At 36.4% G+C, this 27,896-nt stretch overlaps 1 protein-coding gene across 1 annotated transcript; it reads left to right on the top strand.

Moving 5' to 3' along the window:
- On the top strand, positions 1 to 27,896 carry LOC131431734 (1-acyl-sn-glycerol-3-phosphate acyltransferase alpha-like). The gene is made up of 5 exons (XM_058597599.1): positions 1 to 834; positions 26,422 to 26,594; positions 26,668 to 26,801; positions 26,869 to 27,050; positions 27,108 to 27,896. The coding sequence occupies exons 1-5, from the start codon at positions 808 to 810 to the stop codon at positions 27,420 to 27,422; spliced, it is 831 nt and encodes a 276-aa protein (XP_058453582.1). The 5' UTR covers positions 1 to 807; the 3' UTR covers positions 27,423 to 27,896.

The following is a 27,896-nucleotide window of genomic DNA, read 5'->3' as shown; positions in this document are numbered from 1 at the left end:
AATTTGCGAAACGCTTCGTCAGTCGTGATTTGCCCGTTGTGTAGAAAAGACTAGTCTCGTCTGGTAGTGCGGTTCACTTTTCCTACAGTCCTCCCACTGGTGCTGCGTGCTTCATAAATATGACGTAGACCATCACAATAGTAGTACACCGTCGGTACTCGGCAGTGGATTGGAAGCGCATGCGCCTGCCTACCGAATATATGTCAAACACGTATAGAAACCAGCCGGTTTGCGACAGGAAGTTGGTACGGTGTGAAATATTCAAACGCAAGAGGGAGATAGTTAAGGACCACAACGCGACAACGACGACGACGGCGACGGCGACGTCGGGTGCGGAAGTGACCAACGGTGGCGCATGGAGGAACTCGAATGTCAAAGCCAAAGGCAAACATTTTGTATCGAAAGCGGGACGAAAACTTCTTGGTTGATGTTTGTGTGTTTTGATTTTGGTGCATTGTGATGTTCATTGTTATCTTCGCAGCTTACAATACAGTGTTGATGGCAGCGGTGTGAACAGATTCCGCGTTTTAACGTTGTAACAAGCAGACAGGAGTTCGGAACCAGTAAAACAAAAATAAAACAATTGATTTTTAGTCCCTTCAAAAGTGCATCTAGGTCATAGTATATAAGAGTACAATGATTAAATGTAGTAACAAGTATATTGGCCAGTATTGGAAAAAATCAATGCGACAGTTCTAAATGCGACGGTCCCGGCGTTCTGCGGAATCGTTTTATTTCATCGCACTTACAGAGTACTCAATATTGATTCACGTGCTGCTGCAGACAACTGGAACGAGGTAGCAAGCCATGGATGCTATGATTGATATGATGAAGGTAAGTTCACTTTTATCACTTTAGTGCGTTTCCGTCATAATGTGTATATCAGAGTATCGATTCGCATTAGTAGGGTGGTTCAACATGTATTGCCGGGAATGCGTTACAAATCGTTTGGATGAAAAAAAATCTCCCCTCTACTCTTTCTATTCGTCAACGTTTAACATAATGCAAATTTTTCTATCACCTTTGTCTAGACACTCTTTCTTAGATTTTGTGAAATTTTGCATCTCGGAATGTCGCTATTTTCGTTCTGAGACAACTGACAACGTTCGAAAACAACTTTTATCTGAAAAACCCAATGCAAGCAAAAAACGAATATCAACCTATTGAGCTTTTGCATTTTGGTGTGATCTCGCTGTAGGAAAACTGAATCGCATTATACTCTGTAGCTGTTTCTTTTTTTTCGGAAATAATTTTCTGCTGACGAGACTTTCCACGACACCTGGAGATTGTTCAGCACTGTTAGGTATCTGAATAATGACGGATGTCCGATGCCGGGATGATTTTCCGCATCAAACTACAGATTAATTATCTTTACCCGGGTTAGCAATATTCTAGACCGTTTCCAAACAAACACCAGCATAACAAACCTGCTCCGGAATCCACCGTATCCATCGCTGGTCATAGTAATTAGATACTGCCACACGGAGAACCGAACAATCACAAACTTACTATATGGGAATAGCTGTTTTTTTGCATTGACTGATACAACTTACTTTTTTCCTTGGTAAATAAGATGAGCTCCAATTGTACTGAATAATTTTTTTAACAAAATGCAATAATTGTGCTTAAGAATAATTGGGAAAAAAAGGTCACTCAACATTCGATTGCTGTCGAAATGAAACTACAATAATCTTTTGATTTTTGTTTTGGAAAATGCAACATATTGAACATGATAATTATTAAGCATTTTCTCGTCTCTGTTAAGTACACAGATGCAGTTTATACGGATGTCACTGTAAATGGAAGAAAATTTGTGTGCGAATCGCAATCGGGTAACAGCTTGACAGTTCACATTGTTCTCAACGGTTACCAAAAATTTTGGTTGTCTGGTTTTGTCAAAACGATTTATTACATTTCAAAAGGGCGTTGTTATGATTTGAGTGAACATATATGTTAAGTGTTCAAAAACAACTTCCAATTTAGTCATTTCGTAAAAAAAATTAGCATCGTGAGTTTCTGTTGCATTAATTGCTGCGCACGGTTAAAATCTCTTGCGAGTTTTTCCATACAAAGTTTTAAGAAATAATCCACACATAGTTTTAATAGTATATTACGATGATTGTTCAATACTTTTGTGCCTAATATATTTTCGGATGTACCATTAAACGCACATGTAACATAGTTCAATACTCGGAATTACGCTGCCTTTTGTGATGAATAAATGTTTATCCGTTGTTTTACAAATTGTATCAATCTTTCGGCATAAGTAGGGCTACCACCTGCACGGGCCTAGAAGTAGCTGCCGGGCTGTTGGACTTACAAAAAATCTGCCGGCCCGCTGCACGATCGACGACTTTTAAAGTTTCACGCTTAACTATCGATCAGTACCCAATGGAAAATGGTGGATGATGAATTGGGAAAAAAAAAAAATAAAAGCGTTTAACTCAGAGATACGACTTGAACTGTCTAAACTTCTTCTGAATTTTTTTGAAACTGTTCTTATGAATTTTTCTAAAGTTGAACTTGAATACGACATTCGAAATTGTGATGTTGGAACTTTATATTCTACATTGCGTTCAGGTTCATCCTTTTTAAATTCGCATATCTCCATCTGACATTGATAGTATTGTACAGTAATGAGTAATGCAAGAAAATATTGTTGTTATAGTTTTCTAATACAATTTTGAAACGACATTGTCAGGCCTTCAAAATGATGTATATGGGTTTATTGTTTAATCTATCTACACTGAAGATAATCTGCACGTTGCTTTCGATAGTTTTACACTTGATTTTGTGCTATAAAATTACCCAGTTGAAATGCATATTCGAAACACCTGAAAATCTACCAGCGTGGCGCACAACTAATTCAACAGCAAAGCACGTTCATTGATCGTGTTTTACACATAGAAATCAATGAACCCTTCTCTCCGCAAACAATAACATTCTTTAATTAAATCAATGTTGTGTTTATTTATTTTGGGAAATTTTCTGTTTAATTTCGAACAACATCTGTTTAATTTCGAACAACATGGCATTCATAGGCGAAACACTTGAGTTTAAACATCATAATAAACTGGCTTCAACTGAATAATACTAGATTGCAACATTTTGATCACATAAAACCTTATGTTATGTTTTTCAGATGGTACTGTTTAATTTACTCAATAATAGAATGATATGGATCAGGGTTATTTCGCCGAAAGCCATTTCGCCGAAAGCCGTTTCACCGAAAGTCATTTCGCCGAAAGGGTTATTTCACCGAATGACATTTCGCCGAATGGATCACTTCGCCGAATGCCATTTCGCCGAATGTCATTTCGCCGGATGTCATTTCACCGAAAGGGTCATTTCGCCGAATCCTGAAATCGTCTTGAAATCGTAATTAGAATTGATTTAAATTAAAGACAAACGAAAGATGATAGCGTTAGTAAGCATCAAAGAAATTGCATAGGTGTATCTACCAGGCAAATGTAGATGGTATTTTCCGTTTATTAAGTGAAAATGAAAAAATACTAATGCGGCTACGCCACATCGTTTCAGTTCATGTGCTGTCCGACCTCACTACCGCTCGTTAGGATCTAACTAAAGTGAAGAAACCTAGCTTTGAGTAGACCGGGCAAACGAGGGCACTTCCGACGGCGGGTCGGCGGCCAACTCAGCCATCTCGGCTTCGGATATGTGACTGCGCCACATCAGTTATACAGGAGGAATAATAACACAAAAAAATAATTTGATGTATTCGAAATTACCCTTTCGGCGAAACGACTTTCGGCGAAACGACTTTCGGCGAAATGACTTTCGGCGAAATGACCTATTCGGCGAAACGACTTTCGGCGAAATGGCTTTCGGCAAAACGACTTTCGGCGAAATGACTTTCGGGGATATGACCCGCTCCCGAATGATATGCAGTATTCTAAAGTCTTTTTATTGTTTTACATATGGGAAAATTACAATATGTTCCTAATGCGAATAATGCTTATAGCTAACCTCGATAAAAAAATGTATAGATTCATTGCTTATTACAAATCATTTTCTTGAAACAAAAATTCGTATCTCTTTCTAAAATATAATGTATCCTTGCAATAATGTACTGTTACAGGTGGACCGTCAAATTCATCTAAAGGTTTTATGAAATATAAATGCGTGCGTTTCATTACCGTAAACGCTTGATAATGCTCATTAAACATACCACATTGCCACAATACACCAACAATGTACAAACATGATTTGGATTTAATTATTTCTTCAAATTCATATAGTTCAGTTACACCATTTCTCGTTATGGTTAGGAATAGACCACGCTTATAAACTGTACCGAAATGCTTGCAATGGTGGGTATATAAAACATCTAAGTCGAAATTCGTCAAATCAAAATAAATCAATTTCTGATAATAGTATCTTGCTTTCAAGTCAATTGCTGTAAAATTATTAGTGGTAGTATTTTTGAAAAAAATATTTTCACATAGATCGAAACTAAACGAGGCTTTAACTGCTATGGTGTAACAAATATTTTTTTCGAGATAAAGTCATGTGGGCGTATTGTATGAACTGTATGTGTTTCTCTCCTCTCCTCCTCTGGGAAGATAATAAGGATTCTGTAAAAAAGTTAAACTAATTAAATATAGAAATTGATACAGCTAGCTTTTAGTGTTGGGGTAATACCAGACTGAAGATCATTCTCGGTTGTTTTCGAGCGATTGACTAGGTGCCATTCAGCAACAATTCCAGCAAGTTCTAATTTACGAGCCTCGGATAAGGGTGCACCTTCCTTTCCAAGTTTTAATAATACTTGTCCCAAAATACTGCTTCTTAATGCATGTACTAAAATTGTAGGTGTCAGTTCTACAAGTTGCTGTTGCCGCAGTCCGTCTCCTTTTGGTAGACACAAAATATATAACAATAACGACTTTTTAAGCGGTCGCAAAACAAACATGATATTTAAATTCGTACAATGTACGAATAATAATCTTCATTGCAGTTAAGATGCATATTTCGGGAAACGAATGCGAAGACAATCCGGAAGTAGTTGGTACATCATCCAAAACAAAATCTTCTGTACTCTCAAGTTCAAAATCTATGGGAACGGTTTCTGATGAACGAGCAGCTGGTTCTGTTGCTTTCGCAGGTGACGAACCAGATTCCGGTGCTTCGAACGACGGAAATTCGTCTTTCTATCAGTAACGACACATTTGTAATATAACATACGGATTATTATTATTAGTATCTTTTACTCACCTCGAATATAATCGTGGTTGAATTTTCTGTCTCGTTTGATACCAATAGCGCTAACTGCGAATTGGCTAAAATGTGGGGAATCTACGTTCCATCATCTGGGTTAACATTTCGATCTAGAAAGATTGAGTTGTGAGATTAAAAAAATTGCTTACCCAAAAAAAATCTGCAAAATATGTTCCGGAAAACCGTATGATTCAAACTTTTCGAATGCAAGAGACTGTGGTGGTTTGTTTTCAGCCATTTTGATTCCATTAATCACAGGGTCCTTTTTGAATTATAGCACCATGATCCATAAAAACAAAGTGTATGGCACATGAATTTAAAAACAAAAGTATTCAAACTCCAAGTGTCAAGTGTATTTAAAATTGAATACACGTGTGCATTTGAATGGAACGTGCGGTCCATTTGAGAAAAATGTGTGCAACATATAGATTCGAATGTTGTCAATTTTAATATATTTCAAACTATCAGAGCATTTAGAAGTGGTGATTGTTGCATACGACACTCAAGATCCCATGTATTGAATTCTGTGTACATGCCAAAACTGTTGAATTGGATGTATTGAGTTCATATTAATTATGAGAAAAACACTTGAATATGAAGTGCTATACGCGTTTGAACGTTCAAATGCAGCCCGCACTTGGATTGAGCGTGAGGATTATTTTCAGTGTAGGGTTAAATTACCATTATTGTTTAGCATTTCTGCTTAATTCGCCTTTCTCAACATTGATAATCGATTCACACTGCTTGGAAATTAAACTTATATTCTAAAAACAGAAAAAAGACTTCTGAAATGTTCACTACTCCGTTCCTAATTTCATCTCAATGGATTTTGATTCATCATCCTATCGTTGGTATTCATTCTATTAATTTGCAATTACGATAACAATCAAAACAAAATATTGCACTATTACGCTCTAATGTTCAAAACAACAGAATTTTTTTTAAAAGGGCCTTATGCCAACTGTGAGACAAAACACGATGTTTTAAGAACTATTTTGGAATCAATACGACTTTTAAAACACCCGATGAAACACACACTTAAGGGCATATTCAGTAGTGCTCTAGTTCTAGATGCATAAATTATATCAGTTACATTTATATACATTTGTTTAAGTTTCATTATAGATCTTCCATATAAAACATCTAGCTGCTGAATTTGCTCTAACAGCGTTAAGTTGACATATATCAGAATGAACCCAGTGCTACTAGATTTCCCATAATGGTTATTTCATTAGTTGTTAAATGCACTTTCTTCTAATATTCAAGGCCGGAACAGTTTTATTGAAATGTAAATATCATTAATATAATTAAACTAAGGTCACGGATACCGTATGTTCGAGCCCCGATCTGGAAGGATTCTTAGTGTCAGTAGGATCCATAGTACTAGCCATGCAATGATTCTGTACACTAAGAATCGGCTGCGAAGTCTGTTGAAACAGAAAGGCCAAATTCAACCAAAGGAATGTAATGCCAAGACTTTGCTTTTGCCCGGATACCGAAAAAGTACTTGTTGACGGTAATTTGAAAAAGAAAAAAAAAATCATGACTTTTGAGAAAACTTGGCAACCTTGCGATACGAAACGAGAAGAAAACAAAGTGAAATCGTGCAAAATTTGAACTATATAATTTATGAAGATTTTCATTGTTTAGCGGGTAGTTACTGAAGTTTTCAATTAATTGAAGCCATCCAACATTGAAGAGTGGTGTAATTATGTGAAACATTGATCATGTTTTGATATGAATCAATTAGTAAATATTTAGAAACATGACGAATTGTAAAACTTGAAACAAAAAGGTTTCCTAAATTGGAAAATGTATTTATTTTTTAATGGTTAAAACTATCTTTGAAGGATTTAAAACAATTTTTCAATGCGAAGATGTGACAAAAACCTCAACAAACATTTCAAAACACTTCACAGTTTAATACAGACACGTTAAATGAAATGATTCATGTTCAAAGTTTTGAGATGAAGAAATGAGATCGAATTAGGAGCTCAGATGAAATAGGAAGCCGTTACGAAAGAAGTGACGGGAACGGAAATTTCGGTGCGTCCGACGCGCACGCCTGCTGCGATTATTTATATTACTCGAAAATAGAAAGATTAGGTTTTGCAAGAAGACGTCAAGAATGAACTCGTGATGAGTAAAGATTAGAGGTTAATTAGGTTTTTAGTCGTTATTGGTTTTACCTTGCTTTAATCGCGGCATCACAAATGATCTCAGCTTGACAGTTTAGTAAGACTGTTCACACTCAAGTTGTCTAACGAGGATGGATTATAAAAATCATTAAGGTAGGCAGTGACGATGTGAAACCTAATGTACTCCACACCTCTACTTTTATCAAATATTGAACAAAGTTACCTGGCGAGAATGTAAACTGTTTTAATGCCATGTCAAAATAATATGATTTGCTTTGGCGATAAAAAGCCTAATTTAGTGCTTTTAAATTAAACGGAATTTCGGTCAGTTTATTGATTTTTATTAATCAAAAACTCTTTCTTTGAGATTTATTAGAACTAAACTTATTAAAACTACTTAGATGGCTTAGATATGTTCAATTGATTCAATCAGGGTAGGTAGTTGTGAGAAAAACATAAATAATTACAAACAAGTCAATAGAGAGCTCCCATGTTACAGGATATAATTTTAATTATTCAGATTTCAGAGATTGCTTTCTATAAAACGATATATCGAATAATGTAAGTATAGAACTAGACCAACTAGATAAATGACGGATGGAATAAAACTTTCACGGGTTGGGGCAGAATTCCCTACCTTGCTCATTCTATACTCTTTTAATGTTTCGACGCAAAGTTATTGCCTCTTCTTGTCCCGACGACATCACGATAACGAACCGCTGTGACCAGCCCCCTGCTATGACGTCATGAAACTGTGGCCAGCATCATTCTGCAAAAACCAAAACAATGAAGAAGAATGACTAACAAAAAATTGGATATTACAAACTACTTGTTTATTCAGTACTCTTTACCGCACTTCCCCGCAAATTATCGATCAGAATATCATCACTACGATAAGGAAATTAAGATTTTACTCGATTTGAAATGCTCGAATGTTTGTTTAGCATACTCTGAGCGCTCTGATTGCCCACCAAATGCCCCAGATGTTGGCAACGATAGCACTTGCTGGAACGCCCTATCCTTGCCACCGGGCTGGCTGTGACCGACTGTGACGAAACTCCGTTGCCGGCTTAGTCCACGCGCGCTTGTGTTGAATAAAAATAGTGCAAGCGACTGTGCACAGAACGCAATTAATTTCTGCGATGTTTACTACTACTGCTGCAAAGGTCGGTCACCGGCACTGGCTAATTTTACACTCGGCCTACTATTGTTAACCTTTGGCGTCGACATTTTGTAACGAAACGCATGTGGAGACGCACGGTTACCTACTGTTTACTTTCAAATGACACCTCCAGTGTAACTCTAATCGTGATGGAGGCAAATGAACTTGACATACCATAGCTGTTGTTTTTGTTTTTGTTGTTGTTGTTGTCATTGTTGACAATTAAGAGAGTACATTCTCTTGATAGCTACTGCTACTGGTATGCTGCTATTTATTACAATCTGTCTCTCTTCCTGTATCATTCTGTAGGGTCGGTTTGAGTATTATTCATTTTTATATGAGTTTCGCTATGGTACTGAATGTGCCATGTTATGGATAACGGTTTCAAATCAATACATCGCGTATACGCCGAGTCACAATTATCGTGCTATCGGTCTGGCTAGAGTATAAAATAGACTTTCTATTTGCGTAATTTCAGTGGGGGCGAAATGGATCAAATAGTAATAGCAATAGTTAGTTTTGAATGGTTTCCAGGACAGAGTTAGTGCTAAAACCACAAAATATAGAGTAAGCCACCCAAATCGATTTTTATTGACGAAAAAATAGCATAATTAAAGTAAACAATTCAACGATTTATTATGTTGATAAAATTACCTAGAAATTTTTACCAACCAATGACTTACCCAAAAATTATTTGAAACAACCACATTTTAGCTCTAAAAAACCGAATTTTGTGAAGAAATTGCTCACAATGGTAAGCCTTGCGTTAAAATCCCAAAAACGCTATCGTCAACCAAAGTCAAAGACAAGGAAAGAGATTTACGATGTTTCTAGAACTGGAATCAGAAGTTTTACTGACCATTAGCAAATAAAACCTATTTATCGAGACAGTCTTGAAAATTTGCTATGTTTTTTCGTGGTTATTTTAAATGGTTTGAAATATTTAACAATCACTACTCTGTAAAACCTGAATTGGAAGTCGAATCTGGATAAATTTTAACAGACTTTTCACTTGAATCAAAGTTTATGAAAATCGGTTCAGCTATCTAACAAATAGAAAACAGCTACATTTAAGAGTTTTATTATCACAATTTCCGGTACTTTTAGAACCGCATACTGGGAACAGAAACAGCCAAAATCGATTCGTTTAGTTATTAATCAACAAGACCATATTGGAATTGTCTTTAGCACAGTTTAGTTTCTAACGATCCTCCCCTTTTCAATACTTTAACCGGGAATCAGATTCGGAGTAAATTAAACTGTCTGGATTGTGAGAACTTTAACTTGAGTCTAAGTTTATGGGAATCGGTTTTGTTTCGGAGAAATCGGCGTAAGTTCCATTTGAATGCTTTGGATCACTACTTCCGGTACCTCCGAAAAAAGATATCTGGTAATTTGTATACCTGAAGTAAGTTTGTTTGGTAATCAACTCAAAAAGATCTGCAAACAAGAAAAATTTATTGATTAATTTTACGAAATTCACTTCTGTTTACTTGGTCTATTTAGGTAAAAAAACCCTTAAGTGATTTTTTTTGTGTTTCCGGAACCAGAAGTAGAATTTGAATAAAAGTAGGATTTTATTTTGTGGAATCTTGATATATATCATTTGAATCTAATTTTATGAAAATCGGTTCAGATATCTTGGTTCATGCATCTTTATTTAATTTTAACACATATCACTCTGTAATTTCGGAACCGGAAGTCAGATCCACGTGAAATTCAAGAATATGTGATTTCAAGATCATTCGTTTGACTCTTAGTTTGTGAAAATCGAATAATAACAACAATAACAACAATAACAACAATAACAACAATAACAACAATAACAACAATAACAACAATAACAACAATAACAACAATAACAACAATAACAACAATAACAACAATAACAACAATAACAACAATAACAACAATAACAACAATAACAACAATAACAACAATAACAACAATAACAACAATAACAACAATAACAACAATAACAACAATAACAACAATAACAACAATAACAACAATAACAACAATAACAACAATAACAACAATAACAACAATAACAACAATAACAACAATAACAACAATAACAACAATAACAACAATAACAACAATAACAACAATAACAACAATAACAACAATAACAACAATAACAACAATAACAACAATAACAACAATAACAACAATAACAACAATAACAACAATAACAACAATAACAACAATAACAACAACAATAAAAACTATAGAGCAATTCCACGAGAAAAAGATATACCATCACTCAAAAATTCGTAATATTTAGTACATTGAAAAGTATTAGACCCGCATCTTTTCGTTTTGCCATTAGGGTGACCATTTCCATGTTAGGATGGATAAAAAAATCAATTTTTCCAATTTTTTTGAAAACTGACTTCTGTTGTTAATTTTATAATTTGATAACCACTGAACCGATTTTTTTCAGTTTTCGGATATGCTATCTAAAAATGCCAATAGCTGCTAAAGTTGAAGTTTTGAAGGTTTTCAGAAAAAGGTGCTATAATTTTTTTATTTGTTTTAAATACTTCTTCTTTTTGCCTTTCTCATATAGAAAGGTTATGCAATCACTTGAAAAACCGACTAGTGAAAACTGGCCCGTAGGGCCAAGTGTCATATACCATTCGACTCAGTTCATCGAGCTGAGCAATGTCTCTGTGTGTGTATGTGTCAAATAATCTCACTAGGTTTTCTCGGAGATGGCTGAACCGATTTTGAAAACTTAGATTCTTATGAAAGGTCTCGTGGTTCCATATGGAATTTCATCCGGATCCGACTTCCGGTTCCGGAGTTATAGGGTAAAGTGTGTTCAATATTGTACTCCGTCACTTAAACCTGCGAAACAAAAACCGTAAAAAATGTTGTAAACTGGACTCAAAACCGTTATTCCCAATCTTTGGCTCAAATGAAAGGTCTATGGTCCTACCAAAAATTACTGCATTTTTTTGGATACAACAAACATTTAAATCGTCATTTAGAGTGCGATGGCAAAATTGTATAAAATCTTCAAAATTTGTATAAAAACTAGTAGAGTTTGTACGTCATTTTAGTTGGTGGCCGTACGAACCGACTTTGATTATACCGGTTCTCGGGTTCCGGTGCCGGAAGTGCATATAATAGTGAACCCACTTCGTTTTCTTAAGGATGATCTAGGCAATCAAATCACTCAACGATTTTGTTTTAGGCTTTGTTAAGACGTAAAGCCGTCGTGAGTTAGTTTTAAGTATGATCAGTATCTAACAAGGAAAACAGATTGAAAAAAATAACAACTATGTCATGTAAAAACCGCAAAAATGTTACCGCAGAAACGGGACTCGAACCCGTAGCTAACTCCTAACCGGGGAAATTGTTTTGCCAGTAAAACTACCCTGCATATGAAAACAAAACAAGAGACAGCCCAATTGACTAGAAGAACCAACACACACTACATCATATGTCCATTTTCACTTCTACTTTGCCATCAGACGCTAATTTTTTCCACGGAATTTCTGAACAACAACAACAAATTACTTGAATATAGGTCTCGAAATTTTGTAGCCATCTAAATGATTAATTTAATGCCCTCCTAATGTTTTTATAAAGAAGTCTAAGAATAAGTCAATAATAAAGACTGTCCCAGAAAGTATGGACTCACTTTGATTTCGCTGTAAATAATTCACATGTGTTAGATATTCAAATTTTATTCGATATACTGATAATATTAGACTACAACAACAGAATATTATTCTCAACATTTGCTACTTAGCCATTGTAGACTAGCTGGCGCACCTTCTTGCGAACGTTCCTCATTAAATTCCGTACAGATTTCTTGGCGACAAGTTTTGACACTTTTTTCCAATCTATTTCGAACTGTTGAATGGTTTCGGCTGCCGAGACATGTTTCCAAAGATGTGCCTTCGTTAATTCCCAAAATTCCTCAATTGGTCGAAGTTGTGGGCAATTTGGTGGATTAATGTCTTTTGGGACGAAAGTGATATTTTTGGTAGTATACCATTCTACCGTTGATTTCGAGTAGTGGCAAGAAACAAGATCTGGCCAGAAGACAACAGGATCCTTGTGGCTTCGAATCATGGGTAGAAGTCGTTTTTTGTAAACATTCCTTGATGTATATTTCGCTGTTCATTGAAGCAGTGGTGATGAAGGGTTTCGAAATCTTACCGCAGCTACAAATTGCTTGTCAGACCATAGCTTTCTTACCAAATATTTCGACTTCAATCGATGTCTCGGACTGGTTCAACACTTGCCCTTCTCGCACCGTATAATATTGTGGTCCCGGCAAGGATTTGTAATCGAGTTTCACGTAGGTTTCGTCGTCCATGATTATGCAGTTAAAATTTCCAGCAAGAATCGTATTGTACAGATTTCGAACCCTCGGCCTGATCGATGCTTCTTGTTTCGGACTACGTTTTGGTTGTTTCTGCTTCTTATAGGTTTGAAGATTCAAACGTTCTTTAGCACGAAGAACATTTGACTTTGAAGTGCCCACTTTTTTGGTTACATCCCGAACTGAAATCTCCTTCTTTTGCTCGAACGCCTTCAGTAAACGTTTATCCAACTGAGGGTTAGCAGGACCTTGTTTTAGACCCTTTTCGGTTTATCCTTAAAGGTGTTATCCTCACCGAACTTCCTGATTGCATTTCGCACGGCGTTTTCACTTACTCCTTCCATTTTTGCTATCTTTCTCAGTGACAGTCCGCGTTCTGTGCACCATTTGTACACAATTTTTCGACGTTGTTCTGCTGGAAGTCCACGCATTTCGAAACAAACTAATGAAAACGAATAAACAATTGCACAAGTGGTTAGAGAAGAGTGTAAACAACAGGACACAGCCATAAAAATTGACAGATTCTGAACCATTGCGAAGTGGCAGCGGGTTTTGGTTGCGTCCAACATAAAAACTGTTTTGAATCAATTTGTCCTTCTATTAAAATTATCCGTTTTTGTTTTCTATTCTATCGTTCAGTTTTAAGTACTATATAAAACGGAATCAACTGAACATTGTTAGGATAAGGCGCTTTACAAAACAAACCTAGGTAAAATCTATGGTTTCAAATTTGTTGTCTAGTTCGCTTTGGTAGCTCGTTCAACGTAGTTGGTACAAGAAATTACTTTAGATCGGGACAGCAAACCCAACGGACAGAAGACACGATTACCAAGCTCAAACGTTATTGATTATAAAAGGTGTCACATTCGTGGTACGTTATATGGAAAAGAAACTACCAGTGCTGTAGAACTTCATTCAATACAATTGAAATCGAATGTTTGCGCACACTGACGAGCACTGTACTGCAGTAAACTTCACATTCTAACACACACCTTTCGCAGTCGAACCGAATGGGCATCATCCCGTCCTTCATTAATTTCTCTTTCTAACGAAGCTCAGTTTAACCACCGTCAGTTTATCTCTTGAAGTAACAAAATATCTCTCACAATTGGATGAGAGAGTGGCCTTCAAGTGAGGTTCATGTAAACATTCAAATTGGTTCAGGATAATGGATGAAAGGTAAACCAGTCATGATAACTAAAATATCAATTACAAAACAAATATAAATTAATTGTTCCCTCTTTCAAATTTTATTTTTTAATATTTCGAAACACATCTCAATACATTTCAAACAGTCAAAATTATCGATTTAAACTTGCTGGTGATAATTGAACACACAAATGAGAACCGCCACCCTCTATTTATCATTATGGTCGGAGAAAGTTTTGTGTTATCGAGTTGATATTTCTACCTATTCATTCGTACTTGCTCACTACCCACAGTGAAGACAAGGAAGACAATGAAACAGGTAAACTACTTGGCACTACAAACTGAGCAAATAAAACATCAAGTAACTAGGTACTGTTATTCAAATGACGATGAATTCTGGGAGCTTCATCAACAAAAGTTTCTATTTTACTTCTGAAGGGATATGCTGACAGTCAACGGCCAACGGTTTCAACTGAACGAAAGTTATAGTATTATAGTATTATAGTTATTCTTACTGGTACTACTGACGGAATGTCGCTGTACTGAGAGAGTTTGAGGCTTTTGATAGCTCATAGATCATAAAAATAACAAATTATTTTCGGAAAAAAAGTAAAAATTTGAAAATATTCGTGAGGTCCGGATTTAGTTAAAACATTGTCTATATTTAGCACTAGTTAGTGAGTTACCTAAAAATGAAACGGTAAAATGCACTTTTTTATTCTTGATGATAAATTGTTCGGCAAATTTCCATTACAATCTTTCAACCGTTAAAAAATTTTTCATCACCAAATAGAATGAGTAGGTTGTATTAACTGCCTGAAATAATATGTAATGGCACATCAATATATTATCCGTTGTCATTATCGAAACCAGTCAGTTCACGGTGCATTCACCTTTCCGAATTTTTCGATGCTCACAAAGTAGAACTTAAATGCCGTAACACCGACGGTTTTTTGTGCCCGGATTGAAACGAGTAGCACTTTTTTCTGTACTGAAAGAGGGGCATCATACCAGCGGAAGGCATAGATTTCATCTGAAATGGATTCACTCTGAGAGGAAATTAAAATATTTTGTTATGAAATTGTTATTGCCAATTAAAAATCGATAGTTATATACTCACAATTTGAGTCAATTTCGAACCAAAGAAGGAAAAAGCCCACATCTCGAAAGCAAGAATTTCACACAGTATCAATGTAGTAACGGCTCCCATATTTCCAAGGCTCTGTTGAAAGATTTTCTTGAAATTAGATACACCATTGCCAATCGACAGTTTACCATTGTGATATAAATAACCAGCAAACACCACACCAGAATACAGCCAAGAAATTGCGCCAACAAAATTGGACTAATCAGCTCTTCCAAAATCTCCGCGCATCTGTAAATCTCGGTAGCAAATTAATTAGCACCCAATTTGAAAACAAAACAAAGGCCCTGGGGAGTGCCGTTCTTACCTTAGGGCAAAGTAATGATGCTGAATAACTAAATCCACCTCCCGCTCCAGATCCGAGTCCCGAGCGGTTTCCCGTGGCAACCGATCCAGCAGCCGGATTCGTTTGACTACCAGTTCGAACATCAACGAAACATACTTCATTAGACTGTAGTAAACCGACGATTTGAGTGCTAGGAAAAAGGCACTCAGTAGAAAGATTGGCGCAATTAGTATCTCACAAATAACGTAATGCCAGACGTTGAACGGATCGAGGTAGGGCAATCTATAAAAGTTATTGATTTGGTTGATGCTCGGTAATTAATTAGTGCATAGTTCGTTCCGTACTTGTTTGGGCAATTGAAGCGAAATGGATTTGCTTGATCACTCCAGATGAAATATTTGTAGAATGTTAACAGGACTGGTATGACAATGTACACGGGAATGTTACCGCCGGTGTAGGCAAAGTAGAATCTACAAATATTCCGCACGAATTTGTTGGTGTTGATGACGGCATTTCGATAATCCTGTGGTTGATTTGGTTGGCAATCTTGGGAATAAAAAAGAAAACAGCTTTCATAATGACGGAAACAACTCTGACTAGCAAAAGTAATCATACGATATGCCAAAGACTTTTTCAGCATGTCCACCAGCAGCACCATCCTGGGCAGTTTCCACACGTACACGAAGAACACCGGATAGAGCATTGCCACGAAAACGAACTCGCCGAGATTTCTGACCAGGGACGGCACATCACTCGCATCCAGATAGACGATGAGGGGCACAAACCGGACACAGAAGTGAAACAGGAAAAATCCGTACAATCCGTAAACCCGCCGATGTTCGTCCCAGGCGTTGAATGCTTTTAGCCAGCGGATCACGACGGGAAAAACTTCTTCCAAACTGCCGAACATTATCAATTCTTTCAGAGACTTCATTTTTAGGGTTTTAAGCGGAACTAAATTCAGAGTGAAATCTTCGTCGAGCTTTAAATACTTTGTTTTTTTCGGAATCGTGGGAATTCCATCATGCAGACAACTTGCGTGTGCTATCCCAATTATTAGTTGAAGTCTTACACTATGATTAAGGGATAAACATGTTCGATTGATTAACATAATTGAATCTGTTGTCTATTGAATATTAGAGCTAAGAGTTTGTCATTCATAACGAATTTCTAATACACTGGTGATATGCTTGGTGATATTGCTAATGAACAATTTATTCGAAAATTTAAACTAATGGTTTATTCTTCATATTCTAAAAATTACGGGTATGTAGAACAAACTTTTCAAGGGCACTAATGTGGCAGCAAGGAGCACAAATGTGCTTTGATATCGTGTAGCATTAAATATGCTGGTAAGTGTTTTTAGTTGTAACTTCTTCATTTTCAAAAAGACGCTAATCGCGTTTACGTCGTGTACATTGTCACGAAATGATAGTGAAAATTGGAGACTGTACAATCTTACCATTCGCAGTTACCTCTGGGGTTCCTCAAGGAAGTCACCTTGAACCGTTTACATTTTTACCTTATATCAACGATCTAAATTTTTCGATCAAGTGTATGAAACTATCGTTCGACGATGATTTCAAATTATTTCACATCATCAAATTCACAGCTAACGCATAGCAGTTGAATAATTTGACTCATTGGAGTAATATCAACAAAATAAATTTGAACACCTTAAAATGCTCCGTCATCTCTTTTAGTCGCAAACAGTCTGTAGTCAGTTTCAATTATAACATTTCACAAACTGTTCTGGAACGTACATCGCCTGTGAAGGACCTTGGTGCCATCCGGGACTCTAAGTTAAATTTTATGGAGCGCATTGAGTTTACTATATCCAAAGCCTCCAAGCTACTAGGATTAATTTTCCGCTTTATTAATAATTCGATGCCGTACATTGCTTGGAAGCATTGGAAGATAATTCATTCAAAACACTTTGAAAATCCGTTTTCAGTAAAATTCAAATTATTTTCATCATAGCTAAATTGATAAAGAATAAATGTCACTCTCATTCCTTAATATTATTCGTTCGTTTACCCGTTTTATTCGGTTTTGTATGAAAATACTGTACTATGCAGTATCGATGGTTCACTGAAATATCGAATCAAGAAAGAGTCCGTATTGTGTTTGCTACATTATGGCACATATTTCACCCAAACCTCCGTTTACGTTAACTTTTTTTACGTTACCTCTTTTTACGACAAAAATCCCAAACAACGTAATCTTTTTTTACGTTGAAAATTAAAAATAACGCAAACTTTTTTAAAGAATCTACTTCGTAAAAAGAGGTTTCTGCATACAATGAAAATCGTTTCCATTTATATTTATATTCCATGGGAATTACTACAATATGGGTATTTTCGGAACGGGTTTGATGAGCAGATGTCGGAAAACGATGTTTGAGGTGGTTCTGAATTCCAAGATGGCGAATTCCGGTTCATTGATATTCTTTGAAAACCCTTACAATATGGGTATTTTAGGAGCTGGTTTAGTGCATATTGCGTAGAAAAATAATGTTTGAATATTACTGGATTGCTGGTCGTATCCTATATAGTACTAAATGGGAAAAGTCGCTTACAACAAATTATGTTGTGCCTCTAAAAATCATGTGATATACTGTGAGTCCAACTGTTCCACTCTGTACTCCAGAAAATGGAGGTTTGGGTGTATTTCCACCTTTACTTGAGAACTGATATTGAGCTACAGCCCCTTTTATGGCACAGTGAACCTTAAACGTCTCGAAAAAAACATGCAAATAAGTAGGCAAGCAGCATTAGTATTTAAAAGATTTGCACTGTGTGCAGTTCACGCAGAGCTCGAATTGATGCCGCGAAAAAAATTTCATCAATATGTTGCTGATTCTGCGCAGCCATTTCTAATGAAACGTCTGGGAAATATATTGCTATAATTGATAGATTTGCTTAAAATCTTTCATCTTAGTATTACAAGTAATAAGAAAAAAAGTCAGTTCGCTTTCACATCTCATCCAAGTCAGTCGATATAACAAAACCGCTTACGTTCGGGACGGAAGAAACCAAGTACAGTATTGTGTAGTGAACAATAGAACGATCTCGAAATGAGTGAACCAAACGAACAAAAGCTACCGCCGACACGAAAGAATACAATTATTGTTGACTTCAGACAGTGCAAAGTTCGACCTTCGATATGAGAACTTGAAGGTTTGCTTAAGGAGCAAATGCATCTTGACAGAAAAGTGGAAGAACTTTTTCCCCGGTATTCTAAATGACGTACGTTTATTACGCATACACTTGAAGAGGCCTATACCTTCTTATGTGATTTTCGGTCAAGATACAAGAATTCCGTGCAAATCACTTGTTACCTATGATAATAAGATGGCCACATGCCAATATTGCCAAAAAGCTGTTCACTACGGTAATCCATGTGATAAACTGGTAAGTAGACAACTACACCAAAGGACAACGGTGCTTCCTTCACACCAACCCCAAGCAACCCCAGTACACCTGTGACAGTCACCAACAACAATGAAGCATCCCCTTCAACGAAACTATCCAACGTATCCCCTATAGAACAAAGTACATCAGCTGCAGTTAACAACTTACCATCCAACAAAGACATCATATTAACAAGATATTCAGCTCTCACATTTCCCGAACAAATCATTGGCAACAACATTTTTTACGAGCATGGCGCCCTCAGGCGAGTCTGCATCGAATCTCGTACACAGAAGTAGGGGAGAGAAATGTCAAATTCGTGCGCGCCAAAATAGCAGCACTGCGCACCCATACAATTGACATGATATGTTGAATGTGACAACGTGCGATGGCGTTGCTGAACTGAAGATTGATTTCGCTACAAGCTGACAGGGTCTGCATCCAACCAACCAGCAACTGCAACCAATGTACGCAAAAAGGTCAGAATAAAAATTTTATTGTAAAAAAAGAAAGAAAAAAAGCGTAATAATCCCCCCAGTCTGGTTAGCTTTAATTTAAATAAAATCGTGCTCTTATTTCGCCGTTTGTAATAAAAATTAAAAATTTTTTAATTAACTATACACACTTATTTTTTTGCGTTGAATCTCGTCAAAATAATGCCGAGATTTTCACCATCGTTTACTCGGTAATCGTCTCGGAAAAAGATAAAATTGCGGACTCTCGGCAATCTCAAATTTGACAAACGATAGTTGTTTCCGAAATTGTCAGCAAAAACTTTACTGTCTGTTCGGCATAAGTTTTACTGAATGTTCGGTAAAAGCCACGAATTTAAATTTATGAATTAATTTATTTTTTATTAAATTGTAAACATTCAATTTCGAATCCAAATTCATTTATTTCTGTGTAAACATACATAAAATAAACATTACATTACTTTCGTTTTGAGGACGTATAATTGTTAAATATGCAATTTGGACTAAACATCGATTGTCAAATATGGTGGTATGTCGTTGAAGTTTTTCGACATATCTTATAAGGGGCTGTCCATAAAAGACGTCATGTTTTTTTTGGCAATTTGTGACTCCCCCCCACCATAAAAGACGTCACGTTTTTTTTTGGCAATTTGTGACTCCCCCCTCCCCCCTTTGTCAAATATTGTCACAGCAGCAAAGACCCCCCACCACCCCTAAGTCACATGTCACGAATTCAAAATAAATAAAATTCATCTCAATACATACTCAACATGTATGACAAACCATACAAATATGAGGGCAAAATCGATTTATTATATGCTGTCATTAGATTAAAACCTGTTTTAATCCACCTAGAGGTGTAATGATGCTTTTCTCATGTACATCTAATATTGTGGTATTCTATTCGAAAAAATTCTCTTCGAGTTTTGAAAGAAACCAAGAGATTGTTTATGCATAACATAAAGAATAAAAGAGTGCTTTGATTGCGTAAGCCATCCTTAAGAAAACGAAATAAGATCACTATTATATGCACTTTCCGGAATCCGGAACCGGATACCGGAAACCAGGATAGCCGGAAACAGTTTATTTAGTTGCCTACTGATAATGACTATCGATTTGTATAGTTTTGAGACCAGTTTAGAAATTTTTTTACGTTTTTTGTTTCGCCGGTTTAAGTGACGGTGTACAATATTGAACACACTTTACCCTATAACTCCGGAACCGGAAGTCGGATCCGGACGAAATTCAGGAATTCCGTATGGGACCACGAGACCTTTCATTTGAATCCTAGTCAAAATCAGTTCAGCTATCTCCGAGAAAACCTAGTGAGATTATTTGACACATACACACACACACAGACATTGCTCAGCTCGATGAACTGAGTCGAATGGTATATGACACTTGCCCCTCCGGGCTAATTTTCACTGGTCGGTTTTTCAAGTGATTGCATAACCTTTCTATATGAGAAAGGCAAAAATATCTCCAAAACTACAAAACCATCGAAATTGTTTTATTAATATAAATAATAATAATTTAACAAAAGTATTTGATTGGAATTGATGAAACATTTAAATCATCTGTTTTAATTCTCCTAGGAGTACACAGATATATTATTTCTTTAGCTAAGGAATAATATTTCCTTAGTGTAGCATACAGGGCTGAAAAAATAAAGTTCAAAATCTCATCAAATCGAGATCACTGCCGAAGAAGATCGCTTGTGATCTTTCCCAATAAAGATCACTTCTGCTCGGTGATCAGTGATCTTTAAATCACATCGATCAAAATCGGTACGGATCTTCCGTCACACAAACTCGTAGTGATTTTGAGCTAAAATGCTTATTGATTCATGTAAGTTCAATGATTGGATAATTCAATCAGCTTTGAAATTGGTGGAAGAAAATCACATATGATCAAGATAAGACATGACATAATCTACGTCTGAAATCGTTGATCCCCCGTTGAGGGGTGTGAAAATTAGTAATAACAGCAATTCTACAGGAATTTATACCTAAGGATTACGCGTGTCAATGAGCCTTTTCCAAAATCATGGAACATTGTCAATTTTGTATCTTTGGGAAATGCTCGTTTAACACTCTTTATCAACAGAGTTGGGGAAAATACCGGTTTATGTAGTTCCGTAACGGTTTACGTAGTTTCATAATATATTCTCGTTCGATGCATCCCTTGTTCGATTTCGCCACCGTTGTTTCATTCGCAATAAAATGAATACTAGATTAAGAGAAAAAAATGCTAGATGAAAATTTGACAGCATTCTCTACGCAATAGCAATGCTCCCTGCAAAATTAGTTTAGAAAAACATTTCACACCACATAGTAATTAGAGCGACAAAAGACTTTGTTTTACTTCCAGCTGGTTAATGCTGGTAATGATCTTTATGATGATGCACTATTTTGATTAAACTCAATAAAACGCTTTTTGACATGACATTGACATTTATGGAAGTAACAGGAGCACAGGGTTTGAGCACACAGCAGGCGCTGCGTTTGAAAGGCGCGTTTGAATTGCCCTAGCAAAACTTGCACTCCCCTCGGGTGAATAGTAAACGAAAATCAAAATAATAACAAAAATTACCATCATATCTTGTCTTGATGTTCTTGTGCTGTCATAGCAATACTTCATATTTTCTTGATATTTAATCGAAGGAATCTTCTTGATAGATCAGACAAAATCTATTTAGCATCAAGATTTGTTATTATATCTTATTTCGTTATTGATGAGACTTACCAATTTCATTAAGTACAATTGATCCAGTGGTTCCTTTTTCATATGGAATACAATTGAATAAACTGCATCAGAATAAGATAAGAGAAATTCTTATTCTCAAAGCTAGAAAATAAAATCACTGCAAAATTCATCTTTTATAAATGTTTTGCTCTTGCTTTAATGTTACAATGGCAGAATATTATATTTTGTAGCTATTTTCTCATGCAGACTTTGCAATGATTTTTGATATTTTAACTCTTATTTCAAACTAAATAATGTTATTTTCTGTCATTGAGATGTTTGGTTTAAATAATTGGTTTGCAAATCACTTCTACCCGGGCTGTTACTTCTGTGTATGATATTCAAGCTAAACAGGATAAATTAATCAGCTGCTTGACATGCTTTATGATTGAACATGTTTTCTTATCATTATAATTATTGATAATCACAACATATAATATTGATAATCACAACATATATCCGCCAATATGGTATTGCTGAATGAATTTTAAACATATCAAGAAGCATGAAATTTCGATGCGACCGACCAAAACAACTTTTTGAAATTCTTTCATTCTATGTGTGGTTTATATTCAACATCTGCTTACTACCTATCATAAGATTTCCGAAAGTTAAAAAATTCATGATTCCAACTCATATACATTGACTAAAATTGTCAATGCATAACTTAAGTTAAACCGTTTGAAGGTATCTTATTTTTACTTATAAAGGGTGATTTTTTAAGAGCTTGAGAACTTTTTTAAACAATAAAACGCATAAAATTTGCAAAATCTCATCGGTTCTTTATTTTAAACGTTAGATTGGTACATGACATTTACTTTTTGAAGATAATTTCATTTAAATGTTGACCGCGGCTGCGTCTTAGGTGGTCCATTCGGAAAATCCGCTTTTTTATCGACAAATTTTGTTCAGCGATGAGGCTCATTTCTGGTTGAATGGCTACGTGAATAAGCAAAATTGCCGCATTTGGAGTGAAGAGCAACCAGAAGCCGTTCAAGAACTGCCCATGCATCCCGAAAAATGCACTGTTTGGTGTGGTTTGTACGCTGGTGGAATCATTGGACCGTATTTTTTCAAAGATGCTGTTGGACGCAACGTTACAGTGAATGGCGATCGCTATCGTTCGATGCTAACAAACTTTTTGTTGCCAAAAATGGAAGAACTGAACTTGGTAGACATGTGGTTTCAACAAGATGGCGCTACATGCCACACAGCTCGCGATTCTATGGCCATTTTGAGGGAAAACTTCGGAGAACAATTCATCTCAAGAAATGGACCGGTAAGTTGGCCACCAAGATCATGCGATTTGACGCCTTTAGACTATTTTTTGTGGGGCTACGTCAAGTCTAAAGTCTACAGAAATAAGCCAGTAACTATTCCAGCTTTGGAAGACAACATTTCCGAAGAAATTCGGGCTATTCCGGCCGAAATGCTCGAAAAAGTTGCCCAAAATTGGACTTTCCGAATGGACCACCTAAGACGCAGCCGCGGTCAACATTTAAATGAAATTATCTTCAAAAAGTAAATGTCATGTACCAATCTAACGTTTAAAATAAAGAACCGATGAGATTTTGCAAATTTTATGCGTTTTATTGTTTAAAAAAGTTCTCAAGCTCTTAAAAAATCACCCTTTATTAGGCAAAATTTATTAATTTCGTTAATTTACTTGCCCCTCCGTGCACTTTTGCTGATCACAACAGAAGTGATTTCCTGAATCATTCATTTCTCGAATTATAAGAAGAAGCTTTTACATCAACAAATCCACGTTTTCCTATATAATGTAAACATTTATTGTGGAGATTTTTTTAGGAAATAGGCCAAAGCAGTAATATAATTAGGTATTTCAAAAATGCGCTCATTGAAAATATTTGACGTCACATTTCAACAACCCTCCCCCTTCCCCCTGTCACAAAAGGTCACGTTTTGTGAAACACCCCCCTCCCCCTTGCGGCGTGACGTCTTTTATGGACAGCCCCTAACGACTTCCCTGCAGTGAAAGCAGGATCTGGAAGAAGCTTTCTATAAATAATTAACAATAAGTTGTAGTTATTACACTTACTGAATAGATCGTAGATTTTAAGGTCTTTTTTGTTGAACTAATTCCTTATTTTCTAATGACCACCGGAAAATTTCTCCGAAGTATTTCGTTAGATAATAACTGCGTAGTGCCAAACGAAAATGTGAAACGTAAATGACATTTGTTCAGCCGAAATTCAGGAAAGCTAACTCATTTGTTGATTTCGGGATAATTGGTAAATCTTGAGCTTGAGTTTGAGCTTGACCGACCACCCCTGGTTGCTACTCCGTTACTGATCGGGATTAGCTGAATTTGTACAGGGAATTTCTAGATGATCCGACCTGGGACTGGTAAATCATCATCCTTCCTGGTAACTCCAGAATTCATTGATCAGTACCGGCACCGGCCAGGCCCGAAAGTAGATCGTCTAAGGAATGGTAAGGGATGTTAGTCCAACACTTGTTGTTACTAGAGGCCGTATATACTACTGCGCACTTCACTCCAGTGCCACGGGAGAAGGATATTTGTTAGTATAAATTTCAGTAATGGTAGTATTCGCGCGCGAGCTAGTATGTTTCGGTTTAAAATGCTCGGATGCACCACTAAACTCACTGACTTCCCGAGTGAACGTTTCAACAATATCCGACACTGAATTCCCGGGAAGTCGTAATTTACAGTTCTTATTCGTGAAAACTAAAAGACAATTTGAAATACTATCGCGTAACGAATAAAAACTTTCCTATTGTTTCTAATTTTAATTATCGGCTACAAAATAAACGAGTGAATAGTGTTTAGACAAAATAATTGATTCATTGTAGTGACATATTCTAAAAAGTTTTTGTAAAATCATTTCAAATCACCAGGCAAAGGTCAATAAATTTCACGCGTGACTTGATTGTTTATTATTTCTGCTTCATTATTTAATTATTTATTAAAATTATTAATTGGTTATATTGGCTGATCTGGGCAGCCGGCTACCGAGAAAAAATCATTAATTTTTCAAACGAACAAGTTTTTTTTACTATTTATGGAATATGCCGATATATGTTATCTCTGTTAATAACTTTGTAATAGTAATGGATTTTCACAATAGTTGATTTTTATCATTCAATTTATAATCTTGAAAGACATGCACTGACATGGAAGAAGAAAACATACTTTCTTCGAAGCTAACCGGAAATTGATAAGTTGAATGGAGTTGAACAAAGAGATAGTTTAGTAAAATGGTGTAATCAAATGTGAAACTGAATCTGAAAGGAAAAAGTAACTCCTGCAATTGTCGCCTTTTACGACATGGAAGCAGGAACCCAGTGGATCTATTTTTGGCTAATTTTTTCCGCCGGATTCCACACGGCATCTAGGCTGGTACTGTCCGGATGAAGATAGTATGTACTATCAATCTCCTAGTGGATCCCAGCCCTTGTTTGGGATAATTGGCCAATCTCGGCAAAAAGATGCACTTTGCCAAAAAATCAGTAAATCTACTAAACGAATCTCGGTAATCAGGATATTGATTACTGAGCAATCAGTGTGTGTTGTCGATCTGTGTTGGTGGTTCATACAAAAATTCATATAACTGGACATGAATCGTTACGTTTTGTACTGACCCGAATGCCACAAAGATGGTAAAGTGTCATTATTTAAAATAAAAAAATAAATAAAAAAATTACGTTTTGAAGACCATAGAAACTTTTTTGCACAACTTAGGTATAATTTTAAGGGTATTCGTGGGGAATGGGTGTAGTAAGTGTCTCTATAAAGAGGGGGGGGGGGGGGGGGGGGGTTATAATGTTTGTAACGGCATATCTCCGGAAAATTTGATTTCGGAAATGGCAATTCATGCATTTCTAAGATATTTCGCAACAAAAAGTTTTTCTCTTCAGTTTTGAGTTTTTTTTGCGCGGATTACCGAAGTTTTTTTCGCGTGGTTTCTTCACGCGGCCTATTGCCTGACACTAACCCTCTTTTTTTGTTCTCTCCTTGCATTGGGGGTCGATGAGAATTAGTAAGTGGAAATCATGAACTGTTGAGTTTGTGCGATTGACGATTGTGAGAACGCAGGTTTGAATCCTGCTCGAGTGAATATATTTTGTCCAATAGTTTCTACATGATGTCAAGAGGTTGTTTCGTTCTCAAGCTATCACTGTTATTCAGGCAATCGGAAAAAGGTTAGACTTACTGTCTGTCGTATGAAGTTTAAAGTATATATATAATTGTGGCCCTATTGAATCTTATCTGATTATTAAAAAAAAATATTATTTGAATATTGGAATCTATTACTAACTCCAATCCTATTGCTTCCCCATCGTTCCAGGATGGCTCCATGATACTGCTGCAATTCATCGTGGCGTCCATTTTACTTAGTCTGGTATGGCCAACGTACAAATACTACGCGAAAATTATGGCAATAATGACGGTTTCGTCTATGGTCCTGATAGTGCCGATACCATTATTTCTACTTAGACCTCGGCGGCCTTTGAATGCCTTGTAAGTATAGAAGCTCCCACGTTTTGGATTGGATTGTGATTTTGTTTTTTCATTCGATTCTCGTTCGTTTCAGAGTACCAGGAATGGTGGCCTGTGAGTTTATCCGGTGGCTCGGCGTGGAGTACGAAATTCGTGGTACCGAAAATATTAACGTGAAAAACGGCGGGGTTGCACTCATCAATCACCAAAGTGCGATCGACATCGTCCGTAAGTTCGTCTGATTGGTCTGATTTACAGTACTAATACGATTAATTGCCATAAATTGACTTTCCAGTACTCGCCCGACTTCTCCGTGAATTCCGTAACATTGTACCGGTGGTTAAAAAGGAAATTTTCTATGCACTACCTTTCGGAATTGGATCCTACCTGGTGGGAGTGGTATTCATCGATCGTAAAAACACTGCCTCGGCAATGAATGTGATGAAACGCGAGGCCGTGGCCATAAATCGGGATAATGTAAGTCCAATCAAGATCCAGTTAAGGGCGTTAATCGAAAATTTCGTTCTGTTCCAGCTTAAACTGGCAATCTTCCCGGAGGGAACCCGGCACGATCGAGACACACTACTGCCCTTCAAAAAAGGGTCATTTCATGTGGCAGTGGACTCACAGGCGATAATCCAACCGATAGTCGTCTCCAAGTATGCCTTCATCGATCACAAGAAGAAACGCTTCGGCCGAGGACGAGTTGTAATTCAAATTTTGCCGGAAATATCGACCGTCGGTAAAGGCAAAGACGACATCCACGAGCTGGTGGAACTCTGCCAGAACACGATGCAGGCACAATTTGATGCGTTGAATGCGGAATGCAAGCAGTACTGCCAGATGTAGAGGGATCGAAGGCAGACTAATACATAGAAAACGAGCGAATTGATATAGTGATTAGATAAAATAACAAGAAAGCTTATGATTAGGATAGTTACGCACCAGGGGTTATGCACGTTTATCATAGTAATTCGTCAAAGTATAACAAAACAGATACGTTGAAATAAGCACAGTGAAACTTTGCAGTATCTAATATCTAGTCTAAATTAGTGAAATCTAAAGTATGACCATTGAAATTCAGGTTAATTAATCAAAATAAGAAATAAGTTTAGAGAAAACATTTAAAAGTTAGTGACTGTTAATCCTTCGGAAGGACGACTGTGCATTTTAAGAAACAACAATCGAACTCTTTCTCAACCTTTTCGTATATGAGGAACCTTCTCTTGTTACGCTTTTTCATCGACTTAACTCATTATCGAACGTAAGTTACAATTACGGTTTCGTGAATAATAAACTCGAGTTTCCAATAATTTCTGACGA

The sequence above is a fragment of the Malaya genurostris genome, chromosome 2 (assembly GCF_030247185.1).
Source record: "Malaya genurostris strain Urasoe2022 chromosome 2, Malgen_1.1, whole genome shotgun sequence".
In the NCBI taxonomy this organism is placed as follows: domain Eukaryota; kingdom Metazoa; phylum Arthropoda; class Insecta; order Diptera; family Culicidae; genus Malaya; species Malaya genurostris.
This window is presented reverse-complemented; position numbering and strand designations above follow the sequence as displayed.